Source organism: Carassius carassius, chromosome 1 (assembly GCF_963082965.1).
Source record: "Carassius carassius chromosome 1, fCarCar2.1, whole genome shotgun sequence".
Lineage (NCBI taxonomy): Eukaryota > Metazoa > Chordata > Actinopteri > Cypriniformes > Cyprinidae > Carassius > Carassius carassius.
Genome location: NC_081755.1, coordinates 19,330,892 through 19,345,591, shown reverse-complemented (window position 1 = coordinate 19,345,591; position 14,700 = coordinate 19,330,892). Strand labels below are relative to the sequence as shown.

The following is a 14,700-nucleotide window of genomic DNA, read 5'->3' as shown; positions in this document are numbered from 1 at the left end:
ATACAGTTTTTATCATCTATTTTTCTGTCATGAAAATAAAATTAAATTCCTTCATTTTTGGTTCACTTGGTGCTTGAAATTAAGTGTTTTATTTTTTTGTTTTAGGAAAATTAAAGTAATAAATTTTATTCAATAATATTTTACGTTTTTTATTTTGAATTTTGAGAAGATTTTATGATAGTATGAAATATTTATACAGTTTTTATCATCTATTTTTCTGTCATGAAAATAAATTAAATTCCTTCATTTTTGGTTCACTTGGTGCTTGAAATTAAGTGTTTTATTTTTTTGTTTTAGGAAAATTAAAGTAATAAATTTTATTCAATAATATTTTACGTTTTTTATTTTATTTCCCCAGGACCACTAGGTAACTTTTTGGATGAATTAGATGTGCTGCTCTCAACCTTTCCTGAGGATGGTACTCCTGTAGTTATGCTTGGGGATTCCAACATCCACCTAGATAAACCTCTGTTTGCTGATTTCCATACTCTGCTTGCCTATTTTGATCTCAACCGAGTGTCAACTACTGCTACTCAACAATTAGGTAACTAACTGGACCTTATTTATACACTGCTCTACTGATCATGTTCTGGTTACTCCACTGCACACCTCGGATCACTTCCTCCTCATTCTTAACCTCAACATGGTCCCTGACACATCACTTACCCCTCCACATGTCATCTTTCGATGTAACCTAGGCTCACTCTCACCCTCCCGGCTATCTGCATTGGTTTCATCTTCACTTGCTTCCCCTAAACATCTTTTGATGCTAACAGTGCTACTGATACTTTCTGCTCCACTCTTACATCTTGTTTAGACACTGTTTGCCCCTTTTCTTCCAGGCCAGCCCGTAACACCCCTTCTGCCCCTTGGTTATCTGATGTTCTACGCGAACACCGTTCTAAGCTTAGAGCTGCTGAAAGGGTTTAGCGCTAATCCAAAAATACTACTGACCTTAGTGTGTATCAGTCACGCCTCTCTTCCTTCTCTGCTAATGTCTCCACGGCTAAAAGGACATACTACCATAACAAAATTAACAAGGTGTCCAAGGTGAGGTGTCCAAGTCGCAACATCTAACTACTGGGGTGCCTCAGGGCTCAGTTCATGGACCCATTCTCTTCTCTGTCTACATGGCATCATTAGGTTCTGTCACACAGAAACATGGCTTTTCATACCACTGCTATACTGATGACATCCAACTCTACCTCTCATTCCATCCTGATGATCTGACGGTAGCTGCTCGCATCTCAGCTTGTCTAACAGACATTTCTTACTGGATGATGGACCATCACCTTCAAGTCAACCTTGCCAAGACAGAACTGCTTGTGGTTCTAGCAAATCTGTAATTTCATCACAATTTCAACATCAAGTTAGGCAAATCAACCATAACTCCTTAAAAAACAGCCAGAAACCTTGGAGTTCTTTCGAGTTCTAAGTTTCTCAGACCACATTGCTAAAACTGTCCAGTTTTGTAGATTTGCTTTATTCAACATCAAGAAGATCAAGCCCTTTCTTTCGGAACATGCTGCACAACTCCTTGTTCAAGCTCTTGTTCTGTCCAGGCTGGACTATTGCAATGCCCTCTTGGCAGTTCTTCCAGCCAGTTCTATCAAACCTTTACAATTAATACAGAATGTGGCACCAAGATTAATTTTTTATGAGCCAAAAAAGAATACACGTCACACCTCTGTTTATCTATTTGCACTGGCTTCCAATAGCTGCTCGCATAAAATTCAAGACATTAATGTTTGCATACAAAACTACCACTGGCTCTGCACCCCTTTACCTAAATTCATTACTTCAGACTTATGTGCCCTCTAGAAGCTTGCGTTCTGCAAGTGAATGTCGCTTGATTGTGCCATCCCAAAGAAACACAAAGTCACTTTTACAGACTTTTAAATTAAATGTTCCCTCCTGGAGGAATGACCTCCCCAACTCAATCCGAGCAGCTGAGTCCTTAGCCATCTTCAAGAATCGACTTAAAACCCATCTCTTCCATCTTTATTTGACCCTCTAGCTTATAGCACTCACTATTCTAATTCTATTCTAATTCTACATAAAAAAGACCTCTGACACTAGCTTGATCTATTCTTTTTCTATTCTATCTGTTTTCTTTTTATTTATTGTATTATTTAAAAGCCCTTGCTACGTGTACTGCGTTTAAGATAACTGAGACTTGTTATAACACTTATATATCATTGCTCTTTTAACAAAGGATCAGCATAAACCAGAATTAACCAGCATCAAAAATATCTACCCAGCATATGCTGTTTTTTATAACTGTCACCGTCCCACCTGTGGGGCACTTGGCACTCTTTTTGTTGTTGTCTTTTTCTCTATAAAATCTTTTAGTACTCATCATAAATCATATATCTTTGAAAGCTTAGAAGCCCAAGATTCATCCTGTGAAAACCATTTTGAAATCGGACATTGCGTTACCATGGAAATTGTACTTTAAAAAATCGAATGGCGGTCTCCTCCCCCTTAGTGGGCAGGGTCAAGTGTCATATTACAAAATGCATTACGGTCTTCTAGAATCAAAACATTTTATAATCTTGGCAACTAAGATATTATGGAAAGGTCTGAGTCTCAGGATTTCATATTTGGTGGTTATTTTGAGATAGCACTAAAATCCAAAGAGAAATCTAGAGAAAAATTAATAAAGCAAAACTCAAAGTAGTTTTGTTGACTTCCAGTGGCTGCTTGTGGTATGACGCCCTAAATAAAATCTTACAGGAACCCCAATTTTTTTTCATATCAACTTCAAATTTGTAACATAACTTATTTAGACACAAGGCTTTAATTTTATATCAATTTTAGAGTAAAACCTGTTATGTAAAATATTTATAATAAATAAAATAAAATAAAATTTATATAGCACATTTTATTTGCAGTGCATTTGAACTTCTATAACTTTTTGAAAAAAAATCAACTTTTGCCAAAATCTGCTAATTTTCTTCTTTAAAAAGAGACCAATCTTAGGTTTATATTCCAAAGTGTTCATAAATTTCAGCAAATTAAGTTTGGATAGTGCACTTTAATGCCCATTTAAAAAATGGGGGGTGACAGTTAAGGGGTTAACAGGGCTAGACTAACAGTATTTGACTTTCACGCTGCATGTGTTATTATGACCCACAGATGGCGCCAGTCATCAACATACAGTTTGTGTAATAAACTTCTCACAGCTGAAGTAAACAGCAGAAACTGTATATTGTTGAGTATCGTCTGTGGATGAGCTGTACCTCGTGTGGAGCTCCCTTCAACACACTCGCGCTCTTGTAGATGGTTTCACTCCACAGTTTAAGATCCTCGTTTTCCTGCTCCTCAGCCGTTCGATACAGAGACTTGGGAACCAGACCAGCCTCAGGAACATCACACTGAATTACACAAGAGAAACACAGTTAGATTAGAGTGACATCCGGTTGTTTTCATGCCTGTCTGAATAAATATACACGTGTCCTCTAAGTGTATTTTTACATTTTTTCTTTTCAAATGTATTCTTTTAATTCTATAATTCAGTACTCTTTTTAAAAGTACACAACAGTGTTGTTTTTTTTCACAAGTGTTTAACTGACTGAAATGCATTAGAGGAGTGTCTGTTTGACACAAACTTCTTATAATACACACACATAAAACAATATTTAAATATAATTATGCAAATAATTATTTGAGAATAACTTGCTGGTGTAAGAAGAGCGTGTAACGTGTCCGATCTCTTTTAAACAAATGATGCACAGATCTGCCTGACGCTCCAGCTCGGTGACCCCACTGTATCAGAAAGTGTCTCGACCGATCAGAGTTTAAACATGTCAGATCTCACCAGCAACAGACTCACCAGAGCGTCTCCTCCTAAGAAGTCAGGGATGAAGTCTCTGTTGATGTAGTCCACCAGACCTCCAGGCCCCTGGTAGTCATTCCCAGCATAGATGAGAAACTTCTTCCGCGTGTTTTCGTCGATGAATGGACTCACCTGAGCGGAGAACAGGGTGCAACAGAAATCAGCGGGTCGTTTTTCATTAGCACTGCTAACAAAGGCCCAGGCAAGCATGCCATTTACAGGAGCCTGGCAATTAAGAAAGACCCCACGCTAACATGACATTTAACTCTGAAGGGTTAGTGTGTAGATAGAACAATTAACAAACATTAAATAAAGACTGAGTATTGTCAATATTGTCAAGTATCTTTTAACATTCTTTCAATGTGCTAAATGTGTCACAATGTGAAATCCTATGTTTGTGTGTGTTTACCAAAGTCCAGAGCACAGGAAACACTCTGGGTGCTCTCAGTATGAGGAGACGTCCCAGAGTCTCAGGGTAGTTGGCTCCTACAAGCTCTATCATCCTCAGCAAGGCTTTGATTCCTGGTCTCCAAAGATGTCTCATATTTAACCCCTCCAGATCCACCAGACACGTCCAACAACTACACAACACAAACACAGAAGCAATCATTACTTATCAGGGTAGAGACATCACTTAAACACATAGTATGTGTGACCACCAAGAACTGATTCTTATTCACTTCAGTTCCATTTAGAAGTTTGATGAGTGGAGTTGGAATTGGAACCAAAGTCATAAAATTCATTTTGATCCCATTCTGTACAGACATGACTGGTTTGGACGTATATATATTATATATTAATAAGTACCTGATTGGTTTTCCAAATATTTTGGTGTTCTCTTCACAGTGTCTGAGACCTTCCTCATTGATGGACAGCACCTGAAGGTTGGACCAAAGATGAAGGGGGTCAGTGAATATTGTCATGTCACCCTGAACTAAAACTTGCTAAGGCGTTTCAAACATAACAGTATGACTCTGTTAAGCTGCTTCAAAACTAAGTATATTGTGTAATGTGGAATTAGTCAAACTCTTACATGTCTCAGAAGGGTCTCTTCTCCCAGCACCCGCACTAAACCTTTGGTGTCCATTTGTCCAAGTCGAAGGATATAAAGAGGACGTCCATCTACACAATACACACACAAGCAAGCACATAACCACACAGATTTCTGCGTCTTTAATATTAATACATCCTCATTGAAAACACCTCGCTCAGATGCATTTTTTTGATCACTTTCAAACTCTTTTTATTCAACATTTACATCCTGGATTATGAGGCTCTCCATTAGTTATGCATCACACAGCCATGTATAAAGTCAAAGTAAACATGTAGTTGAGACAGACCTTTGTCATGGTGGTGCCAGCCTCCTGTGTAGTAGTCCTGCAGGAGCTGTGGACACTGCCATGTGTCCAACAGGAAGTCTATCTGATGCTGCTTCCTCCATGTGAGCGTCTGGCACAAAGCCTCTTTGGCCTTTTCCAGATTAAAGTCCCGTGAACGCAGGAAACGCAGCACATGCTGGTCTTTAGGGATCTAAAATGATCATAAACCAGTCTAATATGCTGATTAGCAGCTCAAGAGGAACTTATTATTATCAGTTTTGAAAACTGCTATTTTATTTTACTGCTATTGCTATTTGAAGTACATTTATTTTTTTTCAGTATGCTTTCACATTTGTACACATAGTTGATATGTTATGTCCTCCTCACACTGCTGATTTAACCATTAACTCTTCACCTGAACAGTTTATGTTGCTGTATACAGTCTCATCAAAACAGAGGTAGACATCACATTTTCTCTGATATCATGTTTGGTTCAGGTGATATGACCCAAAATACATAATTTGTTTATGGCGGAATGTAAAATGGTCACCATGGCAACCACTAGACGTTTTTTAATTTATTTTATTTACCTTTATTTAACCAGGAAGTCTCAATGAGATTAAAATCTCTTTTACAAGAGAGACCTATTCAAGGTAGCAGCCATACAATAAGACACATTTTAAATTACAACAAATACATATAAAAACAATATTTAAACATAATATCCTGTCAACAAAAACAATCACAAGACTCAATTACCAGTCTCTTTATGGTGCCTTTAAATTCACCAATAGGCACACATTTATCAAGTTTTAAATCTTTTTGCAAATTATTCCATGCCCAGGGTGCATAATACGAAAATGCAGTTTTCCCCAGTTCTGTACAAATTCGAGGTACGTTAAAAAGCAAACACTTGGAAGAGCATAGCTGGTAACTGCCAGAACTAAGACAAAGGAGGGTACAGAGATAAAATGAAGTTTACCTAGCATTGCTTTATAGATAAACATGTAACGGTGCTGTTTTCTACGTATAGTTAGTGATGTCCAACCCACTATCTATATATAAAATGCAATTATCAGTACGGAATTTTGTATTTGTAATAAAATGTAATGAAGCATGGTACACTGAATCAAGGCTCTTTAAGATGGAGGAGGCTGCATGCATGTATACTATATCACCATAATCAAGCACAGTTAGGAAGGTAGCTTCTACAAGTTTCTTTTTGGCATTAAAAGTAAAATTATATTTATTTCTAAAATAAAAGCCAAGCTTCACTTTGAGCTTCCTGATTAAATTAGCAATATGTACATTGAATAAAAGCTTATCATCAATCCAAATGCCTAAAGACTTGTAAGAGGATACCCTATCAATAATTTTACCATCAAATGTAAAAATACTAAGGTTATCAAGTTCTTGTGACTGAGCCTTTGAAAAAACTATAAACTTTGTTTTCTTAGAATTTAAAAATAATTTTAAGCTCATCAGAGCACCTTCCAATGACTGAGAAGCAGTCTGAAGCTCTTTGTGTTATTGATGGAGCAAGTGCATAAATAATAGTATCATCATCATACACATGTTTTTTGTGCTTGAATGTCCTTACCTAAATAATTTATATAAATAGAAAACTAAATAGGTCCCAAAATGGAACCCGGGGGAACCCCTTTAGATCCATCAAGAAAATCTGTTTTGAGATCCTCCACATGAACATGCTGAGTCCGCTCTACCAAGCAATTTCTAAACCAGTTCAACATCCCTGGCCCGAAACCAACACTGCTAAGTTTATTTAGCAGCAATTTATGATCCACTAAATCAAATGCATTGGATAAATCCACAAATAAGGCTGTGCAGTGCTGTTTTTTATCCAGGGCACCAATAATGTCATTTATCACTACCGTAGAGGCAGTAATGGTACTATGGCCAGTTCTAAAACCAGATTGAAGGGAAGTTAATTTCAAATAAAAAACTGTTTTAACCGTACATTTACCTGGGATATACTACACAATATTTATAACCTTTATATGAGCTACTTTTTCTATTAAAATAAATTTGACTGAGTTCCTTCACTTTTGGGTCAGACTTGATCCTTGAAAAGTAAGTTTTTTTTTTTTTTGGAAAATCAGTGTAATACAGTTTTTATTTTGAATTTTGAGGAGATTTTATGAAAATACACACTATGTATACTATATGACCTATTTTTATATAAAAATAATTTATTTCATTTTGTTTCACAATTGATGCTTGAAATGTAAGTTTTTATTTTGTTTCTTTATTTTATTTTTTTAACAACATTTACAAATGTATTTGTAACAATATACATAAACACACATAATTTACATCAAGCCTGCAGTTTTTGATGATAAAGATCAGCACTCATGCAGACGTTTGTTGTGTTTTGATGTTTCACTCTGTTTCACTGCGTCACATGATCCTTCATCATTTCCTGCAGAGCTACAGTCACAGAAGCATCTTGATTTCCTGCTATCTTGAGACGCTTGACTCTGTCTGTGATTGGTTGGAGGAGCTGGTGGCGGCACTGAGCAGAGAGAAAGCGCTGTGACTCGACTCCAGGCTGCTCATGGAGCCCCTGATACAAACACACACACACACACACGCCTTTACAGAAAACATCCGGATGTCCAGATCATATTTTGAGAATGTGTGCTTTTTCAGTTAATGGTGTTTTAATGCTAAGCACTTTGTGGTGTAATGATACTGACCTGAAGTCAGTGGAGCGCAGCACCTCTGTGAAATACATGACTCTGCATTTGTGTGAGGAGACCTGCAGAGAGGCCAGAACATCATCTACACGCGGCCGACTGGAAGAAGTGCATGATGGGCTGCTGTAAAGACGCCACTGCAGGATGTAGAACCCAGGCCAGCGCGTCACATGAGATCCCTGAGGGGACAGATGTGGATCAGAGGAAGAGAATCAGAGCAGAAAGAAGTGTGTCTCATCTTCTGATCAGTGTGTTTTGTAGTGAAATATGAGCCATGTTGATGTTCTGACAGGTTTCATGAGACTCCGCACCTGTACGCTCTCTCCCTCTCGGCAGCTCAGGGCCGTCTCCACCATGCTGTAGTCTTGTCCCAGCATCCAGGATCTGTCGATCAGCTGGACGTTGTTTCCGGCGGGACAGGCGAGGTTGTGTGCGCTCAGACCGTCTCTTTTAATTGGCTGAGGAGCTCTTCTGGAGTGATAGATGTTGAAGATCACGTCTCCTTTACACACATCAAAGTCCCACGTAATGACAGACGATACTTCTGTAATCTCGATCAGCACCTGGACACAAATCAAGTGATTATTTCATAATTCATAACACACAGCGCTGAGCTCCATTCAGAGTTTAATTACAAACAGGATTCAAAGCTGTATCTCAAACTAGAAGTTACACGAGGAAGTAGAAGTAACAGGACTATATTAGTTAATTATCAAATAAAATAAATTCAATTAAATTAATAGTCTATTTGGACTATTGTAAATGCTGTGATATATGCTCAAAAACAGTTATTTCCTCCTCACACTGCTGATTTCACCATTAACCTGAACAGTTTATGTTGCTGTGTATGGTGTCATTGCAATCTTAACAACCTGCACACTTTGCTTATGTCTGCTGATACACTACTTTCTTTTTCTATTGGTCTCTGGAATTGCCAGTCTGCTGTAAACAAAGCTGATTTCATTACTTCTATTATTAGTCATTCAAAGCTTAATCTCATGGCCCTAACAGAGACCTGGATCAAACCAGAGGACACTGCTACACCTGCAGCACTCTCCAATAATTTCTCATTTTCCCACTCCCCCCGTTTGACTGGAAGAGGTGGAGGTACTGGTCTGCTCATCTCTAATGATTGGAATTTAATCCTTTACCATCTTTGGGTATTAACAGCTCCTTTGAATCTCATTCAGTTACTGTTACTTACCATCATAAAATACATTTTGTAGTTGTCTATCGACCCCCAGGACCACTAGGTAACTTTTTGGATGAATTAGATGTGCTGCTCTCAACCTTTCCTGAGGATGGTACTCCTGTAGTTATGCTTGGGGATTCCAACATCCATCTAGATAAACCTCTGTTTGCTGATTTCCATACTCTGCTTGCCTATTTTGATCTCAACCGAGTGTCAACTACTGCTACTCAACAATTAGGTAACTAACTGGACCTTATTTATACACGACACTGCTCTACTGATCATGTACTGGTTACTCCACTGCACACGTCGGATCACTTCCTCCTCACTCTTAACCTCAACATGGTCCCTGACACATCACTTACCCCTCCACATGTCATCTTTCGACGTAACCTACGTTCAATCTCATCCTCCCGGCTATCTGCATTGGTTTCATCTTCACTTGCTTCCCCTAAACATCTTTTGATGCTAACAGTGCTACTGATACTTTCTGCTCCACTCTTACATCTTGTTTAGACACTGTTTGCCCCTTATCTCCCAGGCCAGCCCGTAACACCCCTTCTGCCCCTTGGTTATCTGACGTTCTTCGCAAACACCGTTCTAAGCTTAGAGCTGCTGAAAGGGTTTGGCGCTAATCCAAAAATACTACTGACCTTAGTGTGTATCAGTCACGCCTCTCTTCCTTCTCTGCTAATGTCTCCACGGCTAAAAGGACATACTACCATAACAAAATTAACAATTTGTTTAACTCTCGCATGCTTTTTAAAACATTTGATCTGTCAGTTGCTTTTGACACCGTTAACTACCAGAACCTCCTGTCAACCCTACTGACAAAGGGCATCTCAGGAACCGCACTCCAGTGGTTTGAGTCTTACCTATCAGATACAGTAGGTCCTTTAAAGTATCTTGGAGAGGTGAGGTGTCCAAGTCGCAACATCTAACTACTGGGGTGCCTCAGGGCTCAGTTCATGGACCCATTCTCTTCTCTGTCTACATGGCATCATTAGGTTCTGTCACACAGAAACATGGCTTTTCATACCACTGCTATGCTGATGACATCCAACTCTACCTCTCATTCCATCCTGATGATCTGACGGTAGCTGCTCGCATCTCAGCTTGTCTAACAGACATTTCTTCCTGGATGATGGACCATCACCTTCAAATCAACCTTGCCAAGACAGAACTGCTTGTGGTTCTAGCAAATCCGTAATTTCATCACAATTTCAACATCAAGTTAGGCAAATCAACCATAACTCCTTAAAAAACAGCCAGAAACCTTGGAGTTCTTTCGAGTTCTAAGTTTCTCAGACCACATTGCTAAAACTGTCCAGTTTTGTAGATTTGCTTTATTCAACATCAAGAAGATCAAGCCCTTTCTTTCGGAACATGCTGCACAACTCCTTGTTCAAGCTCTTGTTCTGTCCAGGCTGGACTATTGCAATGCCCTCTTGGCAGTTCTTCCAGCCAGTTCTATCAAACCTTTACAATTAATACAGAATGTGGCACCAAGATTAATTTTTTATGAGCCAAAAAAGAATACACGTCACACCTCTGTTTATCTATTTGCACTGGCTTCCAATAGCTGCTCGCATAAAATTCAAGACATTAATGTTTGCATACAAAACTACCACTGGCTCTGCACCCCTTTACCTAAATTCATTACTTCAGACTTATGTGCCCTCTAGAAGCTTGCGTTCTGCAAGTGAATGTCGCTTGATTGTGCCATCCCAAAGAAACACAAAGTCACTTTTACAGACTTTTAATTTAAATGTTCCCTCCTGGAGGAATGACCTCCCCAACTCAATCCGAGCAGCTGAGTCCTTAGCCATCTTCAAGAATCGACTTAAAACCCATCTCTTCCATCTTTATTTGACCCTCTAGCTTATAGCACTCACTATTCTAATTCTATTCTAATTCTACATAAAAAAGACCTCTGACACTAGCTTGATCTATTCTTTTTCTATTCTATCTGTTTTCTTTTTATTTATTGTATTATTTAAAAGCCCTTGCTACGTGTACTGCGTTTAAGATAACTGAGACTTGTTATAACACTTATATATCATTGCTCTTTTAACAAAGGATCAGCATAAACCAGAATTAACCAGCATCAAAAATATCTACCCAGCATATGCTGTTTTTTATAACTGTCACCGTCCCACCTGTGGGGCACTTGGCACTCTTTTTGTTGTTGTCTTTTTCTCTATAAAATCTTTTAGTACTCATCATAAATCATATATCTTTGAAAGCTTAGAAGCCCAAGATTCATCCTGTGAAAACCATTTTGAAATCGGACATTGCGTTACCATGGAAATTGTACTTTAAAAAATCGAATGGCGGTCTCCTCCCCCTTAGTGGGCAGGGTCAAGTGTCATATTACAAAATGCATTACGGTCTTCTAGAATCAAAACATTTTATAATCTTGGCAACTAAGATATTATGGAAAGGTCTGAGTCTCAGGATTTCATATTTGGTGGTTATTTTGAGATAGCACTAAAATCCAAAGAGAAATCTAGAGAAAAATTAATAAAGCAAAACTCAAAGTAGTTTTGTTGACTTCCAGTGGCTGCTTGTGGTATGACGCCCTAAATAAAATCTTACAGGAACCCCAATTTTTTTTCATATCAACTTCAAATTTGTAACATAACTTATTTAGACACAAGGCTTTAATTTTATACCAATTTTAGAGTAAAACCTGTTATGTAAAATATTTATAATAAATAAAATAAAATAAAATTTATATAGCACATTTTATTTGCAGTGCATTTGAACTTCTATAACTTTTTGAAAAAAAATCAACTTTTGCCAAAATCTGCTAATTTTCTTCTTTAAAAAGAGACCAATCTTAGGTTTATATTCCAAAGTGTTCATAAATTTCAGCAAATTAAGTTTGGATAGTGCACTTTAATGCCCATTTAAAAAATGGGGGGTGACAGTTAAGGGGTTAACAGGGCTAGACTAACAGTATTTGACTTTCACGCTGCATGTGTTATTATGACCCACAGATGGCGCCAGTCATCAACATACAGTTTGTGTAATAAACTTCTCACAGCTGAAGTAAACAGCAGAAACTGTATATTGTTGAGTATCGTCTGTGGATGAGCTGTACCTCGTGTGGAGCTCCCTTCAACACACTCGCGCTCTTGTAGATGGTTTCACTCCACAGTTTAAGATCCTCGTTTTCCTGCTCCTCAGCCGTTCGATACAGAGACTTGGGAACCAGACCAGCCTCAGGAACATCACACTGAATTACACAAGAGAAACACAGTTAGATTAGAGTGACATCCGGTTGTTTTCATGCCTGTCTGAATAAATATACACGTGTCCTCTAAGTGTATTTTTACATTTTTTCTTTTCAAATGTATTCTTTTAATTCTATAATTCAGTACTCTTTTTAAAAGTACACAACAGTGTTGTTTTTTTTCACAAGTGTTTAACTGACTGAAATGCATTAGAGGAGTGTCTGTTTGACACAAACTTCTTATAATACACACACATAAAACAATATTTAAATATAATTATGCAAATAATTATTTGAGAATAACTTGCTGGTGTAAGAAGAGCGTGTAACGTGTCCGATCTCTTTTAAACAAATGATGCACAGATCTGCCTGACGCTCCAGCTCGGTGACCCCACTGTATCAGAAAGTGTCTCGACCGATCAGAGTTTAAACATGTCAGATCTCACCAGCAACAGACTCACCAGAGCGTCTCCTCCTAAGAAGTCAGGGATGAAGTCTCTGTTGATGTAGTCCACCAGACCTCCAGGCCCCTGGTAGTCATTCCCAGCATAGATGAGAAACTTCTTCCGCGTGTTTTCGTCGATGAATGGACTCACCTGAGCGGAGAACAGGGTGCAACAGAAATCAGCGGGTCGTTTTTCATTAGCACTGCTAACAAAGGCCCAGGCAAGCATGCCATTTACAGGAGCCTGGCAATTAAGAAAGACCCCACGCTAACATGACATTTAACTCTGAAGGGTTAGTGTGTAGATAGAACAATTAACAAACATTAAATAAAGACTGAGTATTGTCAATATTGTCAAGTATCTTTTAACATTCTTTCAATGTGCTAAATGTGTCACAATGTGAAATCCTATGTTTGTGTGTGTTTACCAAAGTCCAGAGCACAGGAAACACTCTGGGTGCTCTCAGTATGAGGAGACGTCCCAGAGTCTCAGGGTAGTTGGCTCCTACAAGCTCTATCATCCTCAGCAAGGCTTTGATTCCTGGTCTCCAAAGATGTCTCATATTTAACCCCTCCAGATCCACCAGACACGTCCAACAACTACACAACACAAACACAGAAGCAATCATTACTTATCAGGGTAGAGACATCACTTAAACACATAGTATGTGTGACCACCAAGAACTGATTCTTATTCACTTCAGTTCCATTTAGAAGTTTGATGAGTGGAGTTGGAATTGGAACCAAAGTCATAAAATTCATTTTGATCCCATTCTGTACAGACATGACTGGTTTGGACGTATATATATTATATATTAATAAGTACCTGATTGGTTTTCCAAATATTTTGGTGTTCTCTTCACAGTGTCTGAGACCTTCCTCATTGATGGACAGCACCTGAAGGTTGGACCAAAGATGAAGGGGGTCAGTGAATATTGTCATGTCACCCTGAACTAAAACTTGCTAAGGCGTTTCAAACATAACAGTATGACTCTGTTAAGCTGCTTCAAAACTAAGTATATTGTGTAATGTGGAATTAGTCAAACTCTTACATGTCTCAGAAGGGTCTCTTCTCCCAGCACCCGCACTAAACCTTTGGTGTCCATTTGTCCAAGTCGAAGGATATAAAGAGGACGTCCATCTACACAATACACACACAAGCAAGCACATAACCACACAGATTTCTGCGTCTTTAATATTAATACATCCTCATTGAAAACACCTCGCTCAGATGCATTTTTTTGATCACTTTCAAACTCTTTTTATTCAACATTTACATCCTGGATTATGAGGCTCTCCATTAGTTATGCATCACACAGCCATGTATAAAGTCAAAGTAAACATGTAGTTGAGACAGACCTTTGTCATGGTGGTGCCAGCCTCCTGTGTAGTAGTCCTGCAGGAGCTGTGGACACTGCCATGTGTCCAACAGGAAGTCTATCTGATGCTGCTTCCTCCATGTGAGCGTCTGGCACAAAGCCTCTTTGGCCTTTTCCAGATTAAAGTCCCGTGAACGCAGGAAACGCAGCACATGCTGGTCTTTAGGGATCTAAAATGATCATAAACCAGTCTAATATGCTGATTAGCAGCTCAAGAGGAACTTATTATTATCAGTTTTGAAAACTGCTATTTTATTTTACTGCTATTGCTATTTGAAGTACATTTATTTTTTTTCAGTATGCTTTCACATTTGTACACATAGTTGATATGTTATGTCCTCCTCACACTGCTGATTTAACCATTAACTCTTCACCTGAACAGTTTATGTTGCTGTATACAGTCTCATCAAAACAGAGGTAGACATCACATTTTCTCTGATATCATGTTTGGTTCAGGTGATATGACCCAAAATACATAATTTGTTTATGGCGGAATGTAAAATGGTCACCATGGCAACCACTAGACGTTTTTTAATTTATTTTATTTACCTTTATTTAACCAGGAAGTCTCA

The 14,700-nt window shown here is 38.4% G+C and overlaps 3 protein-coding genes across 5 annotated transcripts in view; 1 reads left to right on the top strand and 2 right to left on the bottom strand.

The window, feature by feature from the left end:
• The window catches only part of LOC132140709 (NACHT, LRR and PYD domains-containing protein 12-like), a 538,723-nt gene that overhangs the window by 51,477 nt on the left and 472,546 nt on the right, over positions 1-14,700 (top strand). The gene's annotated exons all lie outside the window — the stretch shown is intronic.
• Positions 3,078-5,561, bottom strand: LOC132129316 (SEC14-like protein 1). Its single transcript, XM_059540896.1, has 7 exons — positions 5,547-5,561; positions 5,179-5,368; positions 4,872-4,960; positions 4,646-4,716; positions 4,248-4,419; positions 3,836-3,970; positions 3,078-3,377 (listed from the first exon to the last, which is right to left on the bottom strand). The coding sequence occupies exons 1-7, from the start codon at positions 5,559-5,561 to the stop codon at positions 3,180-3,182; spliced, it is 870 nt and encodes a 289-aa protein (XP_059396879.1). The 3' UTR covers positions 3,078-3,179.
• Positions 7,350-14,491, bottom strand: LOC132129242 (SEC14-like protein 1). Its single transcript, XM_059540787.1, has 10 exons — positions 14,477-14,491; positions 14,109-14,298; positions 13,802-13,890; positions 13,576-13,646; positions 13,178-13,349; positions 12,766-12,900; positions 12,173-12,307; positions 8,186-8,437; positions 7,875-8,053; positions 7,350-7,741 (listed from the first exon to the last, which is right to left on the bottom strand). The coding sequence occupies exons 1-10, from the start codon at positions 14,489-14,491 to the stop codon at positions 7,636-7,638; spliced, it is 1,344 nt and encodes a 447-aa protein (XP_059396770.1). The 3' UTR covers positions 7,350-7,635.